This window comes from Acromyrmex echinatior, chromosome 14, assembly GCF_024713525.1.
Source record: "Acromyrmex echinatior isolate Ae372 chromosome 14, ASM2471352v2, whole genome shotgun sequence".
NCBI lineage: Eukaryota > Metazoa > Arthropoda > Insecta > Hymenoptera > Formicidae > Acromyrmex > Acromyrmex echinatior.
In genome coordinates this window covers 8,337,541-8,365,147 of record NC_141865.1, presented here as the reverse complement: position 1 = coordinate 8,365,147, position 27,607 = coordinate 8,337,541, and the positions used below count along the sequence as shown (strand labels likewise).

General features: G+C 35.9%; 1 protein-coding gene across 2 annotated transcripts in view; it reads right to left on the bottom strand.

Moving 5' to 3' along the window:
* Positions 1-27,223, bottom strand: part of dnr1 (E3 ubiquitin-protein ligase defense repressor 1) — a 162,291-nt gene extending 135,068 nt beyond the window's left edge. Inside the window, exons 1-3 of one of the 2 annotated variants that reach the window (XM_087413609.1) lie at positions 26,707-27,223; positions 25,571-25,612; positions 24,597-25,484 (exon numbers count right to left, since the gene is read on the bottom strand). In XM_087413609.1, coding sequence (XP_087269735.1) covers positions 24,597-24,683 — 87 coding nt within the window. In that variant the 5' untranslated portion in view covers positions 24,684-25,484; positions 25,571-25,612; positions 26,707-27,223. Of the gene's footprint in view, positions 1-24,596; positions 25,613-26,706 lie in introns of both variants that reach the window. The other variant, XM_011060769.2, reaches the window with a different exon arrangement.
* Between the last annotated feature and the right edge of the window lie 384 nt (positions 27,224-27,607).

Sequence of the window (27,607 nt, the reverse complement as noted above, 5' to 3'; positions counted from 1 at the left end):
GACAATAAAGACAAGCAACGTGCGAGAGAACGCATTCTACAGTTCAATAAAATGACACGGTAAACCAGGATTGTTATTGCCTTTCTCTTATCTATCGGTATGATTACTATCGTATAACTAGAAATACAAGAAAAGTCATGTAACAGAAGATATCTAATCTTTACATTAATATTGTTATTTTCAACGTGTTTTATTGTTCTCTATTATTAGAGCTTCATTAACTTACTTATTGTTCTCAATTACGCGAGAAGTAATTAACAAAAGATCGTTCGCGATAGTTACATTCTCGTTTTCGTGTAATTAGTTATCGCAATATTGTCCTGCAATGATCTCTGCTGCATCAGTTGGTATCGTATTACGTTACTATACCAGCTTTGCAATTTGCAGATTGCAAGTCACACTAGCTTTCAGATTGCTTCCTGTTTCGTGATCGTGGAAACGTTTCTACCGATAGGGACGCATCTAATTCTCCGTCTCATCCCTTCTATCTTCGCCCTATTGCTCCTCTCTGAGCTCAATCGACTCTCTTCCGCACAATGAATAACGATCGTGCTTGTACGCGCTGATACACAAAACAACAATATATATATATATATAATTCGCAGAAAATATTTTAACTTGTAAGAAATAAAATGAAACCGTATTTATTTAAATATTCTTCGTATTTAAATATTCTTCGTATTTAAATATTCCCTTATTTTTTGTTTCCAGTCTCTATTTCTATCTACATTCTTTTTTCAAAGGGAAAGGGACAGAACAAATTATCGATATTGTGATATTATTATCGAGATATCGATATCTCGGTAATGATATTTATGATCATAAATACCATTAAAATAAACAACAAGCCTATTTCTCGAGGAAAATGCGCGGTATCTTCGAGGCGTCTTCTTCGCGGTGAAGGATTCTCAACAAAAACTCGTCATGCTCTAATTCTTGCTTAATAAGAGACGACACGAGAATCCTCACCAAGGCAGCCGGTCGTGTCTTTCATCTCCCGCTCGTCTTTTGAAGCGAATGCTGCCGCAGTGCGAAATATCAAGCCGTCTTGATATTATTCAGGCGAGATCGAGAGAAATTTCAACTGTGAAGTTTACGCTAGCTTCTAAATTTTACGCAAAACAAGTATCATTTCTTTTCTCTGAAAAACGCGCGCGCGCGCAAAGATTTCTAATATCTCAGAGCATAGTCCGCATGTGTAATAAAGAATATAAGTGGATCTGTAGTCTGAAGTAGATTACACTGTTAGAAATGCACCACGAGCTTCCTTTACGTGTAAATAAAACTCGCGTTATAACAAACAAAATTTAAAAAAGTAACGAATGGTTTAACTGGAAATTAAGTTACAGTAGTTACTCAAATGTAATGAACGTGTACATTAAATTTCATAAATTTTCATAAAATACATTAAATTCCATGTATATATACATAAACATACTTTTCCTTTAGTTATAAATACATTAAATTTAATGTAATGTCATGAAATTAAATTCAAATTATGTAACTTAAAAGTATATTAAATTTCATGAAATTTTTAACAGTGTAATTGAAGTTAAAAAGAACTTTCCCGGCAATCAAAAAGATTAACGGAGTAAATTAAAGTGACTCAGCGAAATTTCTCAATTAATATTTGACTCACTAGTTGATTCTATTCACTTGTCATCACCCGTATACGTTAGTATAATTATAAACCTTTCATACAGAGTTTGTGTGCACATGAAAGTGGAACGTATGAGAAAATGCGTCTCTCTTTCTTCTGCACTAATGACATTTTCGCAAAAAGCGTTGCTCGATAGATGTAATAGTCGGACAAAAATAACTTTGCGCATAGTTAACAGTTTTTGCACAAACTTTAGCAATCGCAAGCATTAAACTTTTCCAACCACTGGCACGCCGAATTAGATTTTCAGAGAAACGAGCGGCATTGTGTTGAGAAAATGAGAGAGAGAGAGAGAGAGAGAGAGAGAGAAAGAAACAAGAAGAAAAAAAGGATCACACGTGCTGAAGTTTCAAACAAACGGTGACAGCCGTATGCGCAGCACCATGATTTTTTCATGAGATTCGAATATATAATGCCGCAAAAATAGAACGCATAAATTGAGTGATGAAAAATTCGATATATATATATATTATATATACATATATATATATATATATATATATATATATATATATATACATAACACACACAAAGCGAATATGTTGGAAAGTGAACTTATTTGCCGCTACATTTTTCCACACAATCGTGAAAAAAGATTACTCGGGAAATGAATTTTGTCAAGAGAAAGTCGGATAACTTTATGCGTGCTTAACAATATTTCTATATTAACACGAAGTCGAGGCATCAGGATTACGAAACTTCACCGACAATGCTCATGACGAACTAATACTTTCGAGAGGAACGGGGGTTCTCGTTATCGTCGTCATTTCATTATTGTAGTTGCACAGCATGATACGACGACGACGACGGTGCAAGAAGGACAGTACAAAAAGGACGACGACTGTCGACTTCAGTTTTATCAGTTGAAATCCACCGGGCGGCTTAAAAAGTTTGGATGTTACTGGCACAGTAACTCTCGGGAGAGCTGTCCCTTGAGAAAAGTGCTGATCGTGTGCCTTTCCATGCACTCGTTCTTCTCTATCTCGTATAACGTACTTTCTGTCTTTTCGTTTCGTTCTCTTCGAGAGCGAGAGATCTTTTCTCTCAATGCGACAAACGTAAATACAATAACAACTTTATGCCGCTCGTGTCACGTGTGCATCGTAGTTTCTTACTTACTACACCATCGGCAACGCGCTTTCTTTCAAAAAGGAAACTTTTCTACGCTTCTGTCAGCGACTATTTACTCGCGAACACGTCTCGAGATTCTCATATCTCGCAAGTCGATATGTGCGTACCTCATTATTGTCGAAAAATTGTATATTATTCATGTAATAATAACTGTAATAACAAAGTAAATAAGTCTACGTAAAAGCTATTTCAAAATGAAAATAAATTGTTGCCAGAAAATTAAAAATATAAATAGTTTTCAAAATAAATAATTATAACAAATATGTTTATATAAATCAAAACATACAAAAAGAGGAGCATAAAACTACAGCACTATGTTATTTGTGAAATTTAATAAATCATTATGTTAATAAAAATCTTTAGACGTTTCGGCCACAATCTGACCATCTTCAGTAAAATAATAAATATTAATAAAACGCAGAATTTACATAAATCTGACATTAAATTCAGCCGTCAAAAATATAAATAAGTATAAACGTGTTCTTTCATTTTGTGAATTTACATCATACACCATGATTACAGCACCAATTATCATATTGCAAATTATGTAGAAATTTTACTTATTTATATTGTTGACGGCTGAATTTAATGTCAGATTTATGTAAATTCTGCGTCTTTTATCGATATTTGTTATTGAAGATGGCCATAATATAATGATTTATTTATTAATATTAAATTTCACAAACAATATCTAGTGCTGTGGTATGCTCCTCTTTTTCTATGCTTTGATAAATAGTTTTCCCTCCCGAAATATCGAAGATACAAATATTTTTCTCCGGTTTTGTAGGATGGTTTAAAATAAAGCTCAATAAGCGTGGTATTACCAAGATACTTTAAAAACGAACGTGAAAAAGTCTTCCTGAATTTTTTATTCCAGAGATCGATAAATGTAAATCAGATTATAACAGCAGTTAACTTGGTCAATAGATTGCATCGTTGTTTACTCGCGCAACAGTGTGATAAATGTAATAATGCTACCGAATGAAATTAAAAGTAAATAACGATGAAAACATTGAATTGTTACGACAAAAATCGCCAAATTCACAGATTAAAACTTCGCGAATATACTGAAATGAGAATCTTTTAATTTTATTTTCAGAAAAAATTTTTAAGTAGCTGAAAACTTCTGACATTATTATTCAATTAAGCTTCCATAATTTCAATTCTCTGATAAGAAATCCATTTCCATATAAACTCACGTACTCAGGGGCGCAACCAATTTTAATCTCAACTATCGATATCTAATTTCTTCTGCCTTTTAATCTTAATCTTTTCGCTCGGAATGAAATCTTCGCTTACATGCAAATAGATTTTATTACGAGCTTCGTATCTTATTTCCATTTACACTTTCATTCCTCTCGTATCGCTTTTATACTTGTATAATTTCCTTTTTTATTTTCGATCGAGAAAACATAAGTCGGTTATTATATTTCAAAATTCTATTTCACGTATTCACGTTATAAATACGAGATGAAAAAAATAATAACCAAAAACTTAATCATCAATATAATTTTTTATTCGGCTTGCTATTAAAAGAAAACTAAAGGGAACGTAAAGCGATTTTATTTATTTATTTATTTTTTTTTTCTTTTAAAATGAGTCGTCCGACTTGACAATAACTTCGATCGCTGACTCGTAGAAAAATTTTGGTGACTATTCACACGAATGGTCGGACAGCTAAACGAGAAACGTTAATTCCCCTCGTGACAAATTCCCGACGAAGCCTTCGCAACGACGCGACGCGACGATGGCGAATTCTCGCCCGAGTTTCATCGAATACAAATTGCATCGCCCCTATGAATTTTTTATGAAGCTTCGTCAGGGTGCTACGTCAACAAACAGCGACGAGCAGGAATGATTTTGCTCGGTGGACTGTGGACGAAAGATTAATCGACCAATTTTTGCGGCAGACTGCATTGTTATGCGCTCCTTTTTATAGTGCATACATCGCGCATAGAAACGCCATTACCCACATCGAGTTGAAACTAAAAAGAGCCGGCCTCAATCAAAATAGGACGAGACTCGTCTCGACGTCATCTAGGAGATACCAGAATCCTCGAACATTGGTATTTACGAAATCTGGGTCGGAGTGTTCGTTAGTACGACAAGTAGCTTATCGGTGGTTCGTGTAATCCGGCAGTTTACAGTGCATCGTAATCGCGTGGTTTATCGCTGGTTAAACTAATAGTATAGTTTATTGGAAAACCAAATAATCGTAGGATTTATCGGTACGCACATCATGCTTAACAGTTTATCGGTCCAAGAGTTATTGTTAGCATACCTGAACGAACACGAACTTCAAAATATTATATAATATTCAAAATATTGCGACAAAGCAGATGAAAAGAGACTTTGATGATTTATTGCAAATTACGAATATCGTTTCCTTGTACACGTCCCGCTCTAGTTATATACTTTTAGAAATGTTGCTATTTTTCATTTCAAGCCTTTCGTAGGCAAAAGCTTATTAATCAAAATTTTCAGGTTGCCTTCTCACATGTTAAAAAAAAAATATTTTAATTCATTACTTGCTTTTCGTTCTTCTGTTTCTGCTTTCAAATCAGTTACTTCTCACTATATTATTTCTCACTTTTAACTCAATATTTAGTATTTTATAGTACTTACAATTTAAAACTATTAAAACTACTTTAAGTAATTTATATCATACTGGTTAATAGCTTAGTATGCATAATCGACTTGCATACTCTTAATGTTAAATGTTAATGTAAATCTTAATATCATGTACTCAATATATACATATGAGTTATCGTTCTTGTATTACTATTGTTTTTATTTTATTTATATGAAAAGTCTAGACTATTATTACTTAGGCTTCATAATAAAACGCTCTTGTAATCTCTATATTTATGCTTTGTGTGCACTTCAATAAAGTCCTTATTGTCATTAATTTTTATAAGGAAGAAATATAGATTTTAATACGATTTTTGCGAATAGAAAAGAGAGAATAGTATCTGAAATACAGCAGGCATTGAACACGCAAGGTGAATCGAGATGCCATTTCGGGAACTATCCAACAATAAATGGTCATACACATATTGAACGGCTAATTCACGGAGTTAGAGTACGGTCAAGAGGAGGCAGAAACGCTGTAATAGTCGTATAGGTAATGCAGTGATCTCTTCATTTCCGCCTGCCAGGCCTGCCCCGATTTAATGCATTTCGTCCAATTTCCGCCACCGCCGTTAAGAATCCAATCGTTGCCAGCATTCCATCTGACTACTGACCCAGATATCGTTGCTTTTCCGATATATAAGTCACGTCCAAGTTGTATCGCACATGAAAAGGACAGAAGCGAACAGACAAACAACTCATGAGCAAAGCGTAAAAATTGAAAAGTTAAATCCAAAGTTCATCATTAATAGATCATCAATGCGTAATAATCACGATTAGCTCATTTTGCAGTTGGCATTTAGAGAACTAGAAGAACTTGAACCATTACTGGCATGTTCAAGGCTTCGCAAAAAAAGAGAAGCTTCTGCACTTTATCGATTTTTCACATCTCAATTATTCTCCGGATTAATAACTGGGTCACTGAAATTTATGCCGCGAAGTACTGCCATTAGATCCAACTCTCCACTTCTCCATTATTCTTAATGCGAAATCTTCCACTCCACAGAATAGAACGCGAAAGTCTGTGGCGCAATGAGACGCATCGGCCACTGCATCGGTGGTGCATGGTGTGATTTTTCGTTTACATTTCATTTATACATATAACCGTGACCTACAAGCAAACCGATCACTTGGGTATTCAATCTACCAAACGAACAATTCTCGTCCAATTCTGTGGACAATTTCGATGTACCAACATCAAGGCTTATCGATCCTATCTGCTTGCTTTCGTTCATTTTTTTTTCTTTATTGATTATCGACAGATTGCAAACAGAATGCAATTAATTCAGTGCAATCAATGAGAAGAATAATAGATTAAAAATGTATTTTTTTACACAAAGTGCATTGAAAATTTGAAAGTTAATAATTATGAACTTTTAACGAATAGAAATACAGAGAGAAAATACGTGCAAAGATACCTTTTGATAATAAATTGTATTTATTTGATTATTGGAATCATTATATAAAATGATTAATTAAAAAGTACTTCGATTATTATAAAAACATATACAAAACACAATTTATGGTACGTTTAATTTGTTCTCTGAAATGAAAGTATGAACGAGTTCCCTTCAAATAAGTTACTAAAACATATTTAAGATCCCATAACTATCGCAAACGTAAGAAATAACATCGAAAGAGATAAATATCCCGAGGAGCCATCTAGTACAAGGTATCGCCTTGAGAGTCGTAAAAGCGAGATATATCCTGCGAGGATAGCTATATGTTTCCGAGTTTATATGAATGCGTATGGCAGCGGGAAGATGTTAACACAAGAGACGCCGGTTGGTATTCCAAAGTCGAATTTACACTTTTTCCCTTTTCACATTTACATCGAATGAATTCAAAGTGAAAAAAAAAAAAGAAAAAAGAAAATTACACAAACACAAATTTTCTGTAGGAAAAGTCGTTCACGTTGTATATTAAAACCTACAAGCAAATTAATGTAATAAAAGTTAATTCTTAATACACACGATTGAGTTGAGTTAAATATAATATTTTTTCACTTAAATACATTCATTTTATCAAAAGAAATAAAAACGAACTGACTTAATTTTTAGTGAATTGAACAATTTTTTTCTGCAATAAAGGCGAAAAAATTATCGTGTTTATATTAAGTGTATTAAAATCTGAAAAAAATGTGTAATTTATACATAGATGGATATATATGTGCATATGAAATTGTATTAAGTTTTTTCACATTGAATACCCAATATAGTTTACTTGTTATAATATAAACTTGCAACGCATTCTTTATGCTAATTTATTCGATCTCATACAGCATTCGCTATGAATGACATCTAGGATGATGGATATGGTTTACCATGATTTCGACCCCGATATCTTCACGATACCGCGATTGCCGAAGTCGTAGCGAATTCGACATTCGTCGACGACGCACGTTTCATCTCGTCGATACCAGGAATCCAATTCGGCAATGTCCTTCGAGAACGTATCCCTCTTGAATCTGTATCGATATACACGTCCCTTCCTACGTACGTGGCATTTCGTCGTTCCCGCTCATCGAATTCCCGCAATACCATGCGACGAGATTCCGAGATTTACGCAAGTCAAATTCGACCAGATGAACGAAAGTGATACGATAAAAAGCTATTCACAAAATTTCAACTAATTACCTCGACCCACTCGAACACCCACTCGACGATGATTGCCCACTAGCTGATCAAATTGCTGACAACGTGTCATTGAAGGACGATCGATTATCATTTTCCGCTCCACATAATTTAATTAATCATAAATTACGTTATTATTGCAGCCGTTAGTGCTGACGTAACTGCTATTTCAATTACAAAATATTCAGCCGCGCACGCAAACAACTTCGTAAGAATGAAAATACGTTCCTTCGGTTTACAGTTCCGTTCCAAAGTGCGAAGAGACTTAGCAGTTTTTCATTCCGCGTCCTGTACTTTGTCCTCATAATTCTGTAGCCCGTTTGCAAATGCAAGATGGAATGTGCAAACTGAAAAGGAAGAGTAAACGGAACTCTTCAACGAATCTCAACGAAACTTTTCTCCTACTATAATTCCAACTTTACAAAATGTCAAGCTATCCATCGTGCGACCAGACTTTCTGAATTTTCTCGCGACCGCGTTTTGCGGCGCCAAGTCGGTGTTAGTATTAGAATGGCTAACAAATTCAAAATTTGTTAGATACCTATATAACAGAATTTACTTTCACCGAAAATTGATGACACTTCTCCCTCACTCAGAAAATACAAAATAAAAAATTGAGAGATTAGAAAGTAATATTCCAACGATTAATTAAATGTACTTTCGCCTTTCGTCCTTGGTTTCTTTCTACAAATAGAATAGAAATATGGTGCTAATAGCGACCAAAAGATTCTAGTTACGCCACTGTCGAAACTTTCTCGAGCAATTTCAAGCGTAATGGTGCACTTATCGATGAGTCAACGGTTAGCTCGCGATCAAGCCCCACCATGGCTTTTCGTTAATTACGGTGAAACTCGAAGAAACGGATGAGCGTTATTTACGAATATCATTCCAGCATAAACACGGCTTTTCTTTCGCGCATTTTCTTTAATTGGGCCATTAGAAAGTCTACGTGAGATGTTTCCATTTCATCCACCTCCGATCTCTCATTTTGACGAGCAATGTTCGTAAATTCACGCGCATGACGTCGCATAGTAATGACAGGCCATTTCGCTGTCCTAATGGCACTCAATCGCATTCGGCGAAAAACTTTATTACATACTACCACGCCTAACGACATAATCATACGTCATATAATGACTTGTCGTGATTGACGATGGAAACGGGACAGAGGAAATGAAAGAACTCGATCGAGCAGCGATGCAAAATAATACGTTCTGATTTTACGGTTTCGCCGCCAACCGTTACGTCAATTAGCAATACTGATTCGTAATATATACGAAAATTTAATTGGCGATACCGGCGATTAGCGGGTTGCAGTCATCAGTTACGTTGAGTTTAGGCTTGATTACGTATGTCACTAATTAATCTGTCAATTGCGGGGGAAGTTTCACATCAGTAACTTCCGTAACTACGTTCAAAATCGAGAGGATAGTTAACTATGTTAACCACTGCGTTGCAACGCGGCGATTGTAACGTCAGTCTGATGTTGAGCTACATATATAAACCAGATCGTTTATAAAATATTATTACATTAATCGATTCTTAATCTACATTTGCAACTATGCTCTCGTTATGTATTGTAACATATTTTTACATGTTCATCTTCGCATCGATTTATTTCCTCGAGTTATACGACAAAAAAACAACGTTTGCGCGATAACACGCAGACTATACTTGTTGTTAACATCGCATAGTCATTACGACGCGCGATAATCGATTTAGTGGTTTCAATCGACCACCAAAAAAAAAAAAAAAAAAAAAAAAAAAGCTTTCAACGAGCAGCAGCCAGCAACGAAATGGAAGCGACACGATGGCGGGGAAGAAGCCACGACGCGAAGAGAAGCGATTACGCGATTGTACAAGAGATAGTTAAAAAAACAATCATCAGATCAATCGGCTAGATCTCGTTTCGCGCGATAATACCGATCCATCTATCTCGCGAGAATTCGTGCGTGATGAGACAACAGGGGTCAGCGATCGGGACAGAGAAGCGGATGAGAGGGAGAGGGAAAGGGATGGCAGCCTGATGGCTTTTCCATGGGCGTGCTAGCGCGAAGTGGCCGGACGGAGCACGAAATGAACTTTGGAAAACGGGAGATGGCCGCTCCGGTTGATGCGCACAGCGGGAAAAGGAGAAATACGGCAGTCCGGCAATTTCCCGATGTAATAACAGGCTCTTGTTCGCGCGCAAAACGCCCGGGACTGGAGAACCCCGAGATATTGCTTTATTCAACGCGGTGAACACCAGTGAGTTGCAAAGAGGCTTTGTTACTCGTCCGCTTCTTTACCCGTCCACCACTTACGAAAGCGAACGAAGGGAGAGAACGAAGGGATGCATCCCGTGCTTAACCCTGGCATAATCCGAGCGAACAGAAACAAGGCGAAAACTAGCGGCAGCGATATCTAATATACAGAGCGCAAAAGGCATATTGCACATATCTGTTTTCTGCGGGTTATTGGAAACGACATACTTCGCGCGAGATATCAATTCTTTTGGAAGAGCTACCTCTCGGATCCGCGTCGACGAGTACCGTGTGTAGAATCGATAAAATAAAATGCCTCCGAAGCAAATAGCTCGAGGTACAAAAAAAATGCGACTACGTCGCATTGTATATTATACGCGCGATGCAATAAAATGAATGTAACATAAAAATTATTCCCCGTGCGCTACATCCGAGTGAATAAGACGTGTGCTTCATTTTGACATTTCATTAATAAAAAAAGAAGCACAAACATCCTGAAATCACGACTTTAACCCAGAAATGTTGAAGCAGAGCCATTGACATGCCGCAAGCAAAATTTTTTTTTTTAAGTCGAATGTGTAAAAGGATAAAATATTAAATTATTATTTAAATTGTTACATTGAAAACGTATTACTAATTTTATTTAAAATTATAACATAAAAAAGAATAATATAATAGAATTTATAATTTTTATATCTATGGGAGTTCATTAAATTGAAAAATATTTTTGGAATATGAAAATTGTGAGTATTTCAGAATTATTAAAAATATTACCATTTTGCTATATAAATATTTTTAAAAAAGAAAACTCTAAGGGAGGGGGAGAGGGCATGACTCCCATGGTTCGCCAATGTCGCGCGAAAGGTGTTCGGAAAAAATAAATAATAAATATGCCGTCTGCATTTATCGCGCGACGAAGTCATCGCGGAAAGCAATAAAGCGGCGCGGAAATGAAGATATCGAGTATAATAAAAGGGCCTCGGGTAAGAAGACCGGGAAGCTCGTTATTTAATAAGGTCGGCGAAAATGAGAATCTGATTGTCCACCCGGGGGGGCGCGTAATTGCAATCGATAAAAGATGCAACGAAATGCGGCGCTTCATAGAAACTCGTTTGGTATCTAACGATATCAAGAGACGTCTTTTTGTTTCTGTGCGCAGGTATCACCAACAATGTATCACAATGCGCCCTCCATTCAGCTTCCTCGTTTGCATATAGCGTACACGAATGTCGCATACTCCGTCGCAACGCGGGCAGTCTAACATATTGATATCTCTGAAACTGGGGCAACGGGTTACTTAAACTTAGGGCTTTTAAAACTGGAAAACTTCTGCTAAGTTAGATTAAACTAAATTAAATTAAAGAACTATTTCCGCGAAAACACGAAATATCTGCCTGCAATAAGATATGTATTCGTATATCTTTTCATATCCACAAAATAACATATTTACAAAATAACATTATATTATAAAATATTTGTAATATTCTTTTCCTAATCTTTTTAACATCATGAAAGTTTTTAACCTTACTTTAATAATATCCAAACCCATTACATTCGCTCCCATAAGAAAAGTCATGCCATTATTCATCCCTAATTCATTACACAGCCTTACCACCAACATGGATAGAATATTTCTATCCAAGGATTGAAAAGAAAATAGGAAATAGGATCAGGTTTTATCCCACTCTTAAAACCTGTAAATAAGGATAGCTTCTCATGTCTATTTTAAATTTCGAATTTTGAACCGGATATCGGAAAAAAGACCCGAGATGGTTCCCAGCTATACGAAATTTTTTTCGAAAACCTCCTCCTCTGGGAGGATGAATAAAGTGAAGAGGAAAGGACTGCTTCACGAAGATGACGGCGGAAACAAATCTCGCGGGATCACAACGGCCATAAAACAATCGATGAGGTGGTTCCGGAGCACGGATATGTCCGCTAAAAATTTTAAAACCCGGAGGAGGCGTTTAAAGTGCATCGGGCACCTCAGTGATGAACAGCCCTGATACCAGATCGAACGCTTCCAACGACAACGACGACGAATGTGATCCTTCGATTTTTTACTTTCGTTTTCCACGGAGTCGATTACCTTTGAGACTCAGTCGCGTGTAAACACGCTCTCGTCAAGTAGACGGCGTAATCTTAATTTCTTTACGATTGCAAAATTGCCACCACGGTCCAATTATACGGATGGTGGACTTTAACGATGTTATAGCAGCTGAGAATTGCTCTATGAATGCATGATGAATAGACGGAGACGTGGGAGAGACGTGAAGCGAACGAAGCAAATTGCTATCCGATCGTTGAAGAGGAAAACATCGCAATACCATTTATTCTCAAGCGATCTTGTTTATAATCTTGAAACAGTAACTTTATTTTAATTTTATTTCTAGATTTTTACGTGGACCATATCAAACAATCTTATATTTATAAAATATCCACTCAAAAAGGACAGAAATATAAAGATAAATACAGAGAGAAAGAGAGAGAGAGAGAGAGAGAGAGAGAGAGAAAGAAAGAAAAAGAGACAAAAGATAGATCTAAAAAAATATTATTCTATCCAATTTCATGAGAATTTCGTGCAAATACATCCTCGTCCTCATTTAGAATTCAGCTGGCGAATTTCTAGCCACAGTTGCATTGGTATACGTATGCAAAGATGAGCACGCAGCTAACCCACGTAACGTAATTGCGTACGCGCAGAGTCGTGGAGGACGAGGTTAAAGAAAAATCGTCGCGAAGTTATGTAGGACTTGTCCGGGACTTGGTGCAAAGTTCCCTTAATTAATCCTATTAATTAGATACACCGTTGTCGCAACATCTGACGACGCTTGAGACTCGACGAAAACTCGCGCGTTGCATGAACTTATCGTGTGCGAGTTATGAAAGATCGTTAGGAATAAAGACGAATTTATACACCATCCTTTTCATGATCGTCTCATAGTCAATTGTCATAAATGAAAAGGAAATGGAAAAATTGTGTGCACAATATTTCCGTGAAATAATTAATTAGCTTTCTCAAGTGACAAAAAAAAATTGTACTGCAGAAAAGAACGAGTTTGCTAAAAACATCTAAAAATTTAATTATTTACGTAGTATAATTTATAGTAATTTTTTGGGACAACCATATATTTATAATTGTTCCGATTATATTAATTATAGTAACCTGAACATGAAATTATGAATATGTATTCATTCAACTATATTGTATGATTATCTTATACATTAATCGTATTTGCATATAGCAAATTATACTATAAAATGTTGTAATAACAAACATAAAAGTACGTAGACTCATACATCTATTACTACCAAGATTTGGAAATTGGTAGCAAAGTTAGATGGTTATTACGAAATCATATGACAAATATAACCAAATTATTAATTTAAACGAAATAATTTGGTAATTGTGATCAACAATTCCTTTTATGTAATAAAAAAATGTATACAAGTTTGCTTCAATGTTTCAAGAATTCAAGAGGTATGAGGTATCAGGAGAAGGACTTCGCAAAAACTTATCGAGAAATATGCGTAAGTAACGCTGACGGTTTATATGTTAGTAAAGCGATTAAAAACTGCGCGCGCGCTAACGGAAATTGCGCTCTACCCCCAAGGAGTTGCTTGCTAGCTTACATTGGATTACGTATCGAGCAAATTTCCTAAAAGACAGCGTAGTTCTTTTAATATTCACTTGGATCGCAAAGTTCCGAGACCGAGAAAAAATATATGACGTCTATCCTATTCAAAAAGTAATTACAGAATACTTTAAATGATCTATTAAGTAAAATAGTTTGATAACTTCATTATCTCTCGTGGCTAATTAAGTGACAATTAATTTGCGAAATATAATTTGTCTTTCAACGATCTTTCTTTCTAGCCTTTAAACATTTTCTTTACACATTTTACAATATTTACATTTTCCGATTCTGAACATTAACGTTTTTTATTGATAAATTTTCACAAAGCCAGTAAAACTTCCATTTTATTCATCTAGACATTTAGAAAAGAAACTGTTTCCAAGAATATATATGCAATAAACGGATACATTGAAATTTTCCTTCACATTCTAAGTATCATGCGAGTATATTTATCATAGCGAATATTCCTTTCACTTTCAGAATCTAAAATTTATCCGATCTTGATATTTGAACGCATAAATAGACATTATCAATGAAATGAAGGTGAGAGATCCAAAGACAGTTTCTTTATTCTTAACCCAGCCATCCCACAAGTAGAAAATCGCAAATTGTGGAGAACACAGAAAGCTTGCCAGCAGAAGGATTTCCGCGGAACGCAATTAAGTGGCGTAATGAGATTCCTATGACACCGATGGCGGCGGCTTTCCAACGCGCGCACAAAAACGGCGGAGCACAACTGCGGCGATGGTTCCACGTGAGAAATTCGGAAATGGCTCAAGTTAAATGAGCATTCCCGTCTGGCGAAGGAAGAAGATCGGATGTCGCCCGTATGCCTAATTAAACTTCCAAACCCCCTTGGGCTTTCGGTAACGAGACATAACGCGGCTTCGTTAACGCTTCAGCGGAGTGGCGAGATAAGCGACAGCACGCGAGCCGAATCGATAAAAGAGATGTGGGCAGAGAATTGCAATGACTGGTAGCACATCCAGAAATTTAAATTAATCCGCTGCTCAGACAGGTCGCAAAAAATGATAGCGTCACGTAGAGTTACATAACAAAAGAAATGAAAGAGAATTCCAATGTATGCACATATTAATAATGTATCACATGGATTATCACAAATTCCGCATCCTAAACTTTCATAATTTTTCCCTGATTTCCAGTTTTATGGCAATCCTGTATCACTTTCGGTGTGAAAAAAAGTCAACTCTGCAGATTTATCTACAAGTACACGTTTTCAGATTTCCATTTTATCATGCACAATAGCAGCAATGATATGTGAAATAATATTCTTCGTACGTCGATTTGTAATTTTTTGTATATAGTTAAGTATACGAAGAGGAAGAGTAATTAATCTGTCCCACCGGACAAATATTCTCTGGCAGATCTAGTTTCAGCTATAGCTCCATAATGCTCCATAGCTGCCGTCCCACCAGCATTAGACTAGTACAATTAAAATTTACGCGATTTAATCCAAGTATCGTCCCGGATGTTGTCTCTCTCTCTCTCTCTCTCTCTCTCTCTCTCTCTCTCTCTCTCTCTCTCTCTCATTTACGCACACGTGTTCATAACAATCTCGCGGTTGCATGCACCGAGAGCTTCGCACCGATGGCAGGTAGTCCCGTACGAAACGGAAACGGAGCACTTAGGGCAAATATTAATGCGACCATTTGCATTTTAAACGAACTCGGCTCGACGTCGCGCTACCGTGGAGATTTTCAACCGCGCCAAGAAATCGTTGGAGGAAAGAACATACACGACGAGGAGAAAGAAAAAGGAGAACTTTATCCACCCTATTCTCCGCGTATTTGCATATCCACGTTATTTCACAAGATTAACTTTTATCTTTTGCCAGCAAGTCCGCCGGACGGCCGCGACAGGAGAGAGAAAATCGGCGGTGATCCTACTCGGAAGTTGTTGATTGTAAGACTTTTACTTTACGCCAGACGCGCCGTAGAAACTGATTGCAAAAGTACGATAAAGTTGCCGGGACGCGCGAGTCTCTGTGCGATGAGAAAAAGGTAAATCGCGGACTTCGCGGCGATCTTCTTCTGGCAACGAAGAGTTAATTGAATTTCAAATTTTTCTTTGAGGAAAAAATTATATTGCACGCCCTGTGTGTACTTTTAACAAAAGATATAATAAAAGGGATTTCAGTATACTTTGAAAGTAGAACGACAAATGTTCCATTCTGCAATGTGAAGATACAACATTGATATCAAAGATGGATGCATGAGATTTGCTAGGAACTTCTGTGGTTTCAACATTAAACTTGGCCACGAATTAAGATTCTCGCCAAATTTACATGAAATTAGTAGAGAAATTAAGTTTTCTTCTATCTTATGTGTCTGAAGTTTAATTCGGCGAAACTCCTCAATTTTCAAAACTAATTGACTTCGCAAATATATCTACGATTTAAGCTCTCTACGACTTAAGCAAAAGGGAGATACCAAATTAAAATGTAAATTGCGTTACAATACAACGCTCTGTATATTCAAATGTGCCACGTATTAATTCTGCTCTCAGACTCCGATAATTCCTCGGACGATCGCTCAGAAGTAAAAATAATACGTAAACGTGATGACAGTTTCAAGATAAATGTAACTAAGAAAATACTACGTTATAAAACAGTACTTAGACACGTTTCATTATTTACACATGTTCATAATACCGTCGTTCCGAGTATACGTCATTCGGAAAGATCCATAAAGTACGGAAGAATCGTATTTGAAATAAAGACGCATTATACTCAGTGTGTGCGGCAGTGCTCCCGCAAATACGCGAACATTATAAAAAGTTTAAGATTGTGACTCAGGCGAAAGAAAATATAGACGACTGTTAAAGTTAGTAGGATTCGGCGGAGCACGTTCACTGCATTTATTCCATTTATTGGCATCGCGTACTCGGCGGTAAACGTAATCATATAATTTCGAGTTCCATTCGTTTCGCCAAGTTTTATTCCGCTGGTAACGTTCCTTTGCGGCGTTTCGCAAACTGCACGAAATTCGTCAAGAGTTTTAACGATCTACCGGTATTTCTTTAATCATTCCATTTTTACGAGCGGTAATGTCAAACTCTCTTGCACTCGCGCAATGATACCGATTTAATTGCACAATCGAATGCATTTCTAAAAACAGCCGCCCCATCGATTTATCGCACAATGAAAAGAAACGGAAAAAATACAACGGCAGATGTTTCCTACTCGCGATGGAAATCAGAATCGTCCAATTGCACGAACCGAATGGCGTCATAAAATTTCATGTGCCACGGCGAGATGATTCTTTTACGCATACGAAGGAGTCTTCGATCGAATATCGTACACTTTCCGCGGCTTCCCAAAGTGACTTCGAATGAAGCTGAGAAAAGTACTTAAATTCTTCACTGCGTGATTTGAGAATTCTAAGTCTCTTTCAGAGGGAAGATTACAGATTAAGAATTTGTACACAAATTCCTTTGGTTTGCTTCTCTGATATAAAGTGAAAGAAAGCGTAGTAGATTTAAGATACGTTATATAACACTACGGCATCCAGGTTTAATATCTCTCTTGAGTTCAGGTTATTTTTCTGAAAGACAAAGAAACAGAACACTTGGGAAAGTCCATAAGAAACGAGTGAAATTCGGATCCGACTCACTCAAGCTGTTATCTGCTAGACCACCTAGAGAGAGAGTCCTTTAAGGAGCTTTATAGGAAACTAACATTGATAATAAACAGTGCTGAGTTGCCTTCAAGCGTTCTGTCCAAGATCGCAAAAAATAAAGATCGTATTTACAGTTTAAAATGTTTATTATCTGAGAATATACAAAAATTTACTTTTTATTTATTGCCCATATAAAAATTTATTTTACAGATACAATACTTTCTTGTATAGCTGTGAAATGTGAAATGAATTTGATGACACTACTACTATGATTGTAAACTCATTTTTATATATAATATTAAAGATTGTAGGAATAAATATAAGCCAAAAAAAAATTACGAGATAATTCTGCTAGGTAAAAAAAGTAAAAAAGAAACATGAAACTGTTCATACAAATAATTTATCATTAACAATTTATTTTAAATAAAGATTTAAATGTCAAATCATACAAACAGTATCAACTGTCTTTCGAAGATATTTTAAAGGATTCCACATTTCTGGGAGGGAGATCTAATATTACAAAGTAACATTCTTTTCTCAATCTTTACGAATGACAAGAAAATAAAAACCAAAAGCGGCCTTTAATATTTTAGCTACAAATGCTTGGATTTCAAATATGAATGTACGTAAACGTGCACGTATATCTTCGCCGTCAGATATTCAAATCGATATTGAATGCAGATTCGGCAAAAGATCATATTATTATGATTTGATAAAGTACACCTGCGCACTGATAAAATCATAACTGATAAAATCAAACCTACAAATTAGTGCTTCCTCTATCTATTATTTGTTTTATTATAAGAAAGACATAATTTGTTTTATTATAAGGAAGACATGCTATATAAACACACGTATAATCATTCGATACGTACCTAACTTATTTAATTTAAAAATAGTTTAAATATAAATTTTAATATCAATAATTTTAACATTAACATGTTAATCTATGATACCCGATAAAATGTATATCACACACACATACAGCTGATTAAAACGTATAGCTAATTAAAACAATTCTTCATCAAATCGAACACGAACGATTTATTATCTCTATAAAACGTATTAATTTTCATTCGATACGTTCTAACTATCAATGCGACAAAAATTAAATTATCGAATCGGTATATAACAATCGATATAGTTATACAATCGTAAATTCAATTTTTTATCAATTACTGTTATTCTACCTGTAATTGAACCTAAATTTTGTCTGATTGAAAGAGGAATTAGTCGAAATTAATCGGAGTGTCTGTTATCAAATCAATATTATATGATCCGATGAAAGTGGGCGCTCTTCATGCCTGCTGCCAGTTGGGATTGTGACAAATCGAACGTAAGGGAATGCGGGAAAGACGTCGCTTTGTCACATACAAAGAGAGTACGCGATCTTGTGTCGCGAGACTGGCAGGAGAATTTAGACGTCCGCCCGCTCCTTTTACCGTTCATCTCGCACGACGCGAACAGAGCGGGAAATAGGCTCCTAGTAAACGCAAATTAGATCTCGAAAACGTCTGCCGTACATGCGCGTCGATCGGATTGACTACACGGAGCACAAAGACGACAGAAAATTGAATTCCCGGATTGAATTCCGGCCAATTTCGACCTAATTTCCATAGCGGCGCGAAACGCCGCCGCCTGTAAGCTGATGCGAAAATTTCAAGCGTCGTCTCGTGATCCCGAAAGTTTCTTTTCAAGTAGATACATGCTTCACATGCTCTGCGCGATACGGGTACTTGCAATGAAAGCGATACAACGAAAGCAGAGTATTGTCAAATGGTCTATATCGCGATAAAAAAAGCTCCACTCAGCAAGTTTCATATAAAACCATTCAGATATATATATAGAAATATATAAATATATATACTGGATGTTCAAAAAAACTATTCAACATTTATAAGGCGAATCCTCAATTTAGTATCAATAATAAAGACATACGCTAATATAAACACATGTTTAAGATCCATTAAAATAAGATTAACAAAAAAACAATTGAAAATAGAATCAAAATCAAGAATAAAAAATATTTCTGACGTAAAAAGCACATTATACAAAAAAGAATTTTGCAACAAATTGTTATAAATAAATTAATAAATATCGATTGTAGAAGAAAATTGATTACGTTACTCGAATTTGCGAAAAAAATTACAACAAAGAACAATGAACTTTTTCCAATTATTATTTTTTTGCTAATCTTACTATTTTATTTATAAACTAAAAGTTTCAATAACCCATGATTTTTTTGCATAAACGGAGACCGATTTTAAAAAAGTTAAACGTATTTCTTTTGTAATTCTTCTCGTAAAATCGATTGGCGTTATAACTTTTCCCTAATTAATATTTAATAATTTATTTATAACAATTAATTGCAAAATTGATCTTTGTAAATCGCTTTTTATATCAAAAATAGTTTTTTCATACTCCAGTTCTATTTTTAATTATTTTTCTTTTGTTAACCTTGCTGATCTAACTATGACGAATCTTGATTACATAACAAATGTTCTATAACATTCATTATGTACATCAAAAAAATAAACAAACCAGATTTTTCTTTTATTATATTATATTTTGCGAGCCACGTAATATAATCGGAGCCACAATTTGTTGATCGCGCAGAAAACGCAAATCTACAAGAATCTCGCTGCAGGGGAATCTAATAATGCGATGGTCAGTAAAACCGCGACCCAGTTAGACTGCCTGACCCACTTGGATGCATCGTAATCATCGTTGGTGCACGATATGGACTGACATTAAAGGTAAATACCTCACGCTGACGGAAGTTTCCTATTGCCTTCTTGTTTGCCTAAGATACATCGGTTGACTTAGTTTGTAGTCTTCAACAAAGATCGCAAACGAAGTTTTGGCGCGCGACGCAATTTTGTTTGATTGGTACACGTAATTAAAGTTTCATGCCATTTGTGTAATGTGTAATGTGTAATTACTCGTATCATCCGGATAAACGGGCTCCTTTAGCGTTTGTTAAAATCACATACGTTGGTTCTCCGGTGGCGAACCGCAGATTAACAATTCGGGCAGTGCTTCGAATTATCCGGTATGCCGAATCTACTGAGCAAACATAGTTATCGCAATTAATCGCAATCGCCGATAAATCGTATCACGCATCATGAATGCGTATCCGCAGTCGCGTACCAGGAATATCTTTTTCGAACGGAGAAGAACGAGCGCATAACGAACGTGTATAACGCACGGAGAAATCTGGAGATTTATTTTCGGTTCATCCCGACCTTGAACACTATTTTCATAGGCGTGATAACCGGTTCCTTCTCTACACATACGAGAGAGTAGCGCGGTTGTCGAGTCACGATTATGCCGTTGAAAATCGGATTAGCATAAACCATTTCTAACTAATTTAAAATAAGTTAATTCAGGGAATAATATCGTCACAAAAAATAGATTATACAATATTCAAACATATCAAAGCGACATTGATATTTTCAATAGTAGATTATAACATAGATTAATATGCAAGCAGAAACTCAGTAAGTCATAAATAAGTATGAATAAAGATAAGATCAGTGACTCTATAAGTGTTACATATTAATAAATGTATATTAATGTATAATTTATAATTATATTAATATATAATTTTTAGACTTATCTTTAGATATTAAATATCAGCAAATTATTAAAATAAAATAATTTTCTGTTCCCTAATGGTCATGTAATCTCCTTTGCCGATAACAATTTGTAGACCTTGAAAGATATCGTTATGTTATTTCTATAACATACTAGTTCTTATATGTTGTCTTATTTTTAAATAGAATCGACGAAAAGAAATGAGACTCGATTGTCGGGGAAAAATCCTAGAGATGGTCGTGGGATGACATCGGGTCGGAGATAAATTGAATACGATCATTCCGATACCCTCCGTTACCATCTCTCTCTCTTCTCGCCGCCGCAATCTCGGCGTAACTTATAAGAATGATAATGCAGCGAGTCGACCGGAGCATAAGGAGTGTGTAATAGAAACCAAATGAGCCAGGCGAGATGTATTCTGTGAAGGGAAAGATATTTCTATGAGGGTTCTGAAGAGAAAGAAACACGATGTCTCCGTATGGAAGGGCGTCTTCAATTCCACTATTTAATTCCATTTAAAAAGTAAAATTTAAAAAATTTCCCTATAAATCTAATGCAAAATACAATTGAAACATTTTTCCTCAAGATATTTTATGTTTAAGATAAAATGGCTAAACATATTCCGGCCCACAGTTACATAAAAAAAATGATACTCAAAAAAATAATCTTGCAGTTACAGAGAAAATTATTTAAGTACGAAAAATAGCTGGAATAGATAAATTTCTAGCAAGTACTGCAACTATTGCAGTATATATGTATTGCATCTAATCATATAGATAGCAGAGATAAAATTTTTGTGCTATATATTCATAATTTTCTATCAGATACAAAAAACGGCTATAATTCTAGCTGGAGCAGTAAAATATTTTGTGTGTTGGAATCCAATAGAATCTCAACATTTAACTATCTAGAGTATCTATTTCAAAGTTCAAACGTAATCTTTCGTTAGTTTTTTTATATCATTTATATGGTACGTTTCTTCGTTAGTATAGGGTTGCAAAAATATAGTTTTCGAAGAGCCTTTTCGAAGCTCCTTTCTAAAATACAAAGAACCATCTAACGACTATCGTGACAAATCGAGATTTCAGATGAACCGACTGTGTGTCTTCACGACATCTGTTGCGCACATGAGAGTTAGGACCTAGGCCAAGGTACCTTCAAAACTCTCGTAATACGAAACGTGCATTAACCCACTAGAAGACACGAGACACGCCTCAATGCAAACTATGTCTCGAGGTCGTCTTAGTAATAAATCAAACGCTCACAAAAATGTCAACTGAATATCTGCTATATACCTATTAGATACAATTTAGTAGAAACAAAGATTATAGAAAGAACAAGGAAACAGATCAATTGGATGATAAATTTACTTCTAACGTATAAGAAATATATGAGCATATATTACTTAATGCACGAATCAATATCAGCGCATTGAAAGCACTTCTGCGAGATAAGGTAACATTTATTTTCGCCGTCTATCGATTTAGGATTTAGAGACTTTTTAAACAAATTTATCGCTTATATCATTGATACGAATCTCCGTAAACATAGGATGAATATATTTGTAATCGACCTTTAAACATGCATATTTTTTCCGATAAGAACGATACAAAGCAATATTTAATAGCCTACATTTCGATAGCCTATCGGATAAATTGGACAATATCTGTAATATTTATAAAATCACTTTGAGTCCAGTATAAAAAAAATCAGCATCTTCGAAAGATAAGAAGGCAATTAAGAAATGTAATCACGCAAAGCTTTCTAAATTAACGTAAAAACGGTCGAATACGCAATGTTACTCTGAAGTTGCATCCGTGTATAAGGCGACAAAAAAAGGCATCAGATCGCGAGAAGAGCGAGAGAAGTTTCTTAGTATCAAAACCGAGAAAACGCCCGCGGCGACTATATAAAGTAAACTTTGTCGGTACGCGAAACTTTCTTCTGTAAATCGACGATCGAGATCGCTGTCTACGCGACTCACTGCTGCGCGAATTCGTAGAAATCATTGAAAGGACTTGATACTCGCGAGCGACAATCTACAAATCTACATCTACCTGTCGATTCACGAAGTGTCCAACTTTTAACCTGATTTTCGACAAGTCGACAGTCTCCATCGTTGAGACGAGTATTGTCATTCCCGTCTTTTTGCATCGCACTGTCCGTGATTTTCTGTACGAAATCGCAAGTCTTGCTACGCTTCGAGGCGTTGTTGCACAACACAAGGACGCACTCTCTTCGAGCTGCAAAACGCGTACAATTGTCCTGACCTGAATCGCGTCTGGAATACTCCAGGGAGGAGTTTGCATGATGAATCATTCAGGCGTCGACAAGAACAGGAAGCGATTCGACTTCACACACTGCTCTCTCTCCCCCCCCCCCTCTCTCTCTCTCTTCAGTGGATTTTGATTAATCGTAATTTGGTGTTACATGGACAACACTCCTTCCAAAAAAGAAAACAAGATCAAATTTGCCAAGCAATGTGCCAACAAATATAAACGTCCTGTTATATTCTCTGAGATTTTTTTTCTGACTCGCGAAATATATTAGACGTTATCTCGTAGAAAATAAAAATTGTATTTAATAGAATGTATCTTGTTATTCCATTAGATCATCATTGTCCTTTATAATTAAATTATTTATCATATGTATTTTAAAATTAAATTATATACTTTATTGGAATAAATTATTAATGGAGGACACATCATTCATATTGTATTATTTATTAATGTTCTGACGTTGAAAGAGACAGAGTGATTAATTTCAATTGGGAAAGCAAATGTATGAAGTCAAATATTTTCTCGTGAATATAATTAGGCTAAATCACATACATTTCTATATAGTATAACTGTAAAGCAAATCTATGAAATCAAATATTTCTCGTAAATTCAATTAGGCTAAACTAAATGGATTAATTTATTAATACGATTTGACATCAAATTCGAGATACGTGATGATCAACTTCAATTGAAAAAGTAAATGCGTGAAATCAAATATCTCCTCGTAAATATAATCTCGAGGCAAATTTGGAGTCTATTAATACGAAGCGTACCTGCATTGTTGATATGTAACTTGCATGGCAAGATAAGCGTTTTGCAGTGTATTTTTACTTAGCATAAATATTGCACGGCGTAAACACGAGGACACGCGGTGAGGAATGGACGAAAATTACTTGCAATTATTCGATGTTTATCATCAAATTCTACTTATGTACAGTTGGAAACGGAATGCCGAACGTTTGCTGTTATTTCACACACACACACATACACACACACATACATACACATATATATATATATAATATATAAATATATATGTGTGTTTGTGTATGTGTGTGTAAAATATATATATATACATGTGTGTGCGTCACGCTAGCAATCTATCCATTATAGCATTGTCAACGAGAACAAAAGCGTATGACTTACCTTCTCAAGACACTCCTGGCCGATGGCCTTCGGGTCGACCTGTACCTCGAGGATAACGGAGTTGGCCTGACTGACGAGGCACCACATCTTCGCGATCACTCCTCCCTCGGCGACCTTTGAATCTGCGTCGAATTAATCCCTCGCCGTAGCCCGGCGACTCTCCTCTTCACAAGAACCAATATGCACTCTTATCGCAACCGACGTTTACAACGAAAACGACAAAGATAATAACGAAGGTGACAATGACAATAACAACGATCTCTCGTTCTCCGGATACGCGGCTGGTCGGCGACCGGTCGTCCCCGGTGATACGTTCTTTGTCATAACAAAACTTCAAAAGCTACGTACGTGCACAGCTGTCACTGCGACGGGTTCGCGCGCTACGACTACGTACAACGTCGACAACGTGCTCGTTCTCGTATCGGAGACCGAACGCGGCTCGTCGGCTTCCATTTCTCGGCACGGAATGGCACACGCACTAACCGCTCGTCGCCGCCGCGGGTCAGTTCGCGAAATCGAATCGCTCTCCGGCCGCTCGATCGAGTGGCGCTAGCGCCGCAGCTGACACTACCGTCGGGACTGGCACACGAACACAGATACAAGCAAGTGGAGAACGGAGGAGTCGGAGTGGAGCACGTACCGACGCGACGTATCGTCGAGTACGCGGCGCGTCGAGCAAGAGAAGGGAGAGAGAGAGAAGGGGGGGAGTGACGCTACGACGGGAGTTAAGTACAGCTGATCATCCCTACTATCACGCGCGACGCGGCGCGCATGGGCGCCCCCCACCAGTGGCGCACGCAACGGTCGCGATCGTGGTTGTAACGTTGATGTATCACGCATAAACAAAACGTGCGGTGAACTTTGGAATCGTTGCTTTATGCCTGAAGCCTGCAAAATCATTTCATCTATAATTTCAAAATCAGGTTTCGAAGTGGAATTCTATTTGTAATTTCGTACTTTGTACACGTACGTACATTTTGATTCTTTGAACGCTTCTCTCGCATCACCGGCATTGTCTGAAATAAAAAAGAGAGAATAAAAAAATGTTATTCCCTCTGAATTTAAGCAGTAAATCGATTTATAAAACGAAATTTCTAAGTAATTGATGTAATACGTTGTCGAATTTATGTATGTTAAATAACAAAATTTATCTATGTTAAAATACGATAATAAAATGATATATACTTATGACAATTATCAATCAAATTAATCGAATTTTGGTCAAAGTCACTTTAACAATTGACGACAAAAAGACAAAATAACAAATAAGAAACGGATAAGATCACACAGATATACCACAGCGTTACACAACGTTGCATATCCGGTACACAATTTTTCGTGCATGAATATGTATAAATATATATAAACATACATAAACACGCATAAATATTCATAAACATGTATAATTATGTATGAAATATGTCCATACATCCTTTTTCCTTTCGTAAAATTACTTTTTAGTGTAATAGAAATAATAATAGTTTATGTCTATTATTATTAATATTATTATTAATATAACATTATTATTAATATAATATTATTATTATAATATTATATTAATAATAATATTAATAATAATAAAAACAAACTATTATTATTACATGAAAAATAATTTTACAAAAGAAAAAAGGATGTATGACATATTTTATATATAATTATACATGTTTATGAATATTTATGCGTATTTATGTATGTTTATACATATTTATACATATTCATGACAAATTTTTTACCGGATATAAGTCAGAAATTCACTGACCGGCATTGTGGTCGAGCTACGTTCTCAGCTACATCTGAGAAACAATAATATATTCTAATTAATTTAATCAATTATAAATTTCATTGCACCCTCCCCATTTGTCGATTATTTCATTATTTCAAGAAATGCAATATTCAGCAAATATTTTATACCTGACGCGTAAAGTATACATTTTTTAAAATACTTTAATGAATCTTTCGCAAATAACCGCAATCATGCAGATAAGTCAATGTAATTATGTACATATTAATTTAAAATGAATTAATCTTAATAATTAATGTAATTAATTCAAACTTTCTAATGAACAATTATAGTTAACTCATGAGATGAATAATTAACTTAACAGCTCACCAGCTAAGGTAAAGTAATTTCATCCTCTCGCAAGTTTCATCTCAGAAACGCTTTTTCTCAGAAAACGTCCATGAATCCCATCCAGGAAACGATAAACGCAAACGAATCGTTTACTACATACAATTCCGAAACTTGATTCGCGCATTTTACCGTTGAACAAACTCATATTCGTACTGCCATGTTGAAATATCGATATGAATCGCGCTTTGTTCCGCGACGTATAATTTCTGTAGCAGATTATTTCGTCAGACGCATATTTACGACGATCTATTTCTTTGACACGCTACGTCTCTGATGTCGATCGCGCACCGACTGTTCGAAAAGAACGACTCGACTATTGCGCGCCCAAAACGGGATCGACGCTCTCCTTCTCGCACTCGTTTCGATGTTTATATCAAGGCACAGTCTCGATTGTACACGACGAACTCGCGGCAGTTACACACCCGTCGGTTTAATCGGCACTTCCGACACAAATTCGTACTTACAACGCGTTCTTAACCGACAAATTCGCGATTAATCACGGAACAACTGCCTTCTCCGTCCGATTCGAAAAATCTACCGAACTGTCATGGCGGCCGGACAGTCGCGCAAAATTAAGAAAATTTAAAATGTGAACAATTTGAATTGGTAGAAGATGCTTTTTTTGCACTTCTCAGCAAGCCGTGTATCGATTCATTCAATGTTCTTTATAAGGATCTGAATAGACGTGTGAAAATTTACGTATAAAAGACGCGAAGAAGGAAAAGTAGAAAATATTCATATTCCAAATTGGCGCGAAGGACATTATCAGTTACATTTATAAGTCTGTTCTAAAATAGTCGTGCGTCGGCGTACGTAAACCGATCAGCCAATCAAATTTTCTGTACATAAACCGATGTTTATAGTTAATTCTTATTTCAAA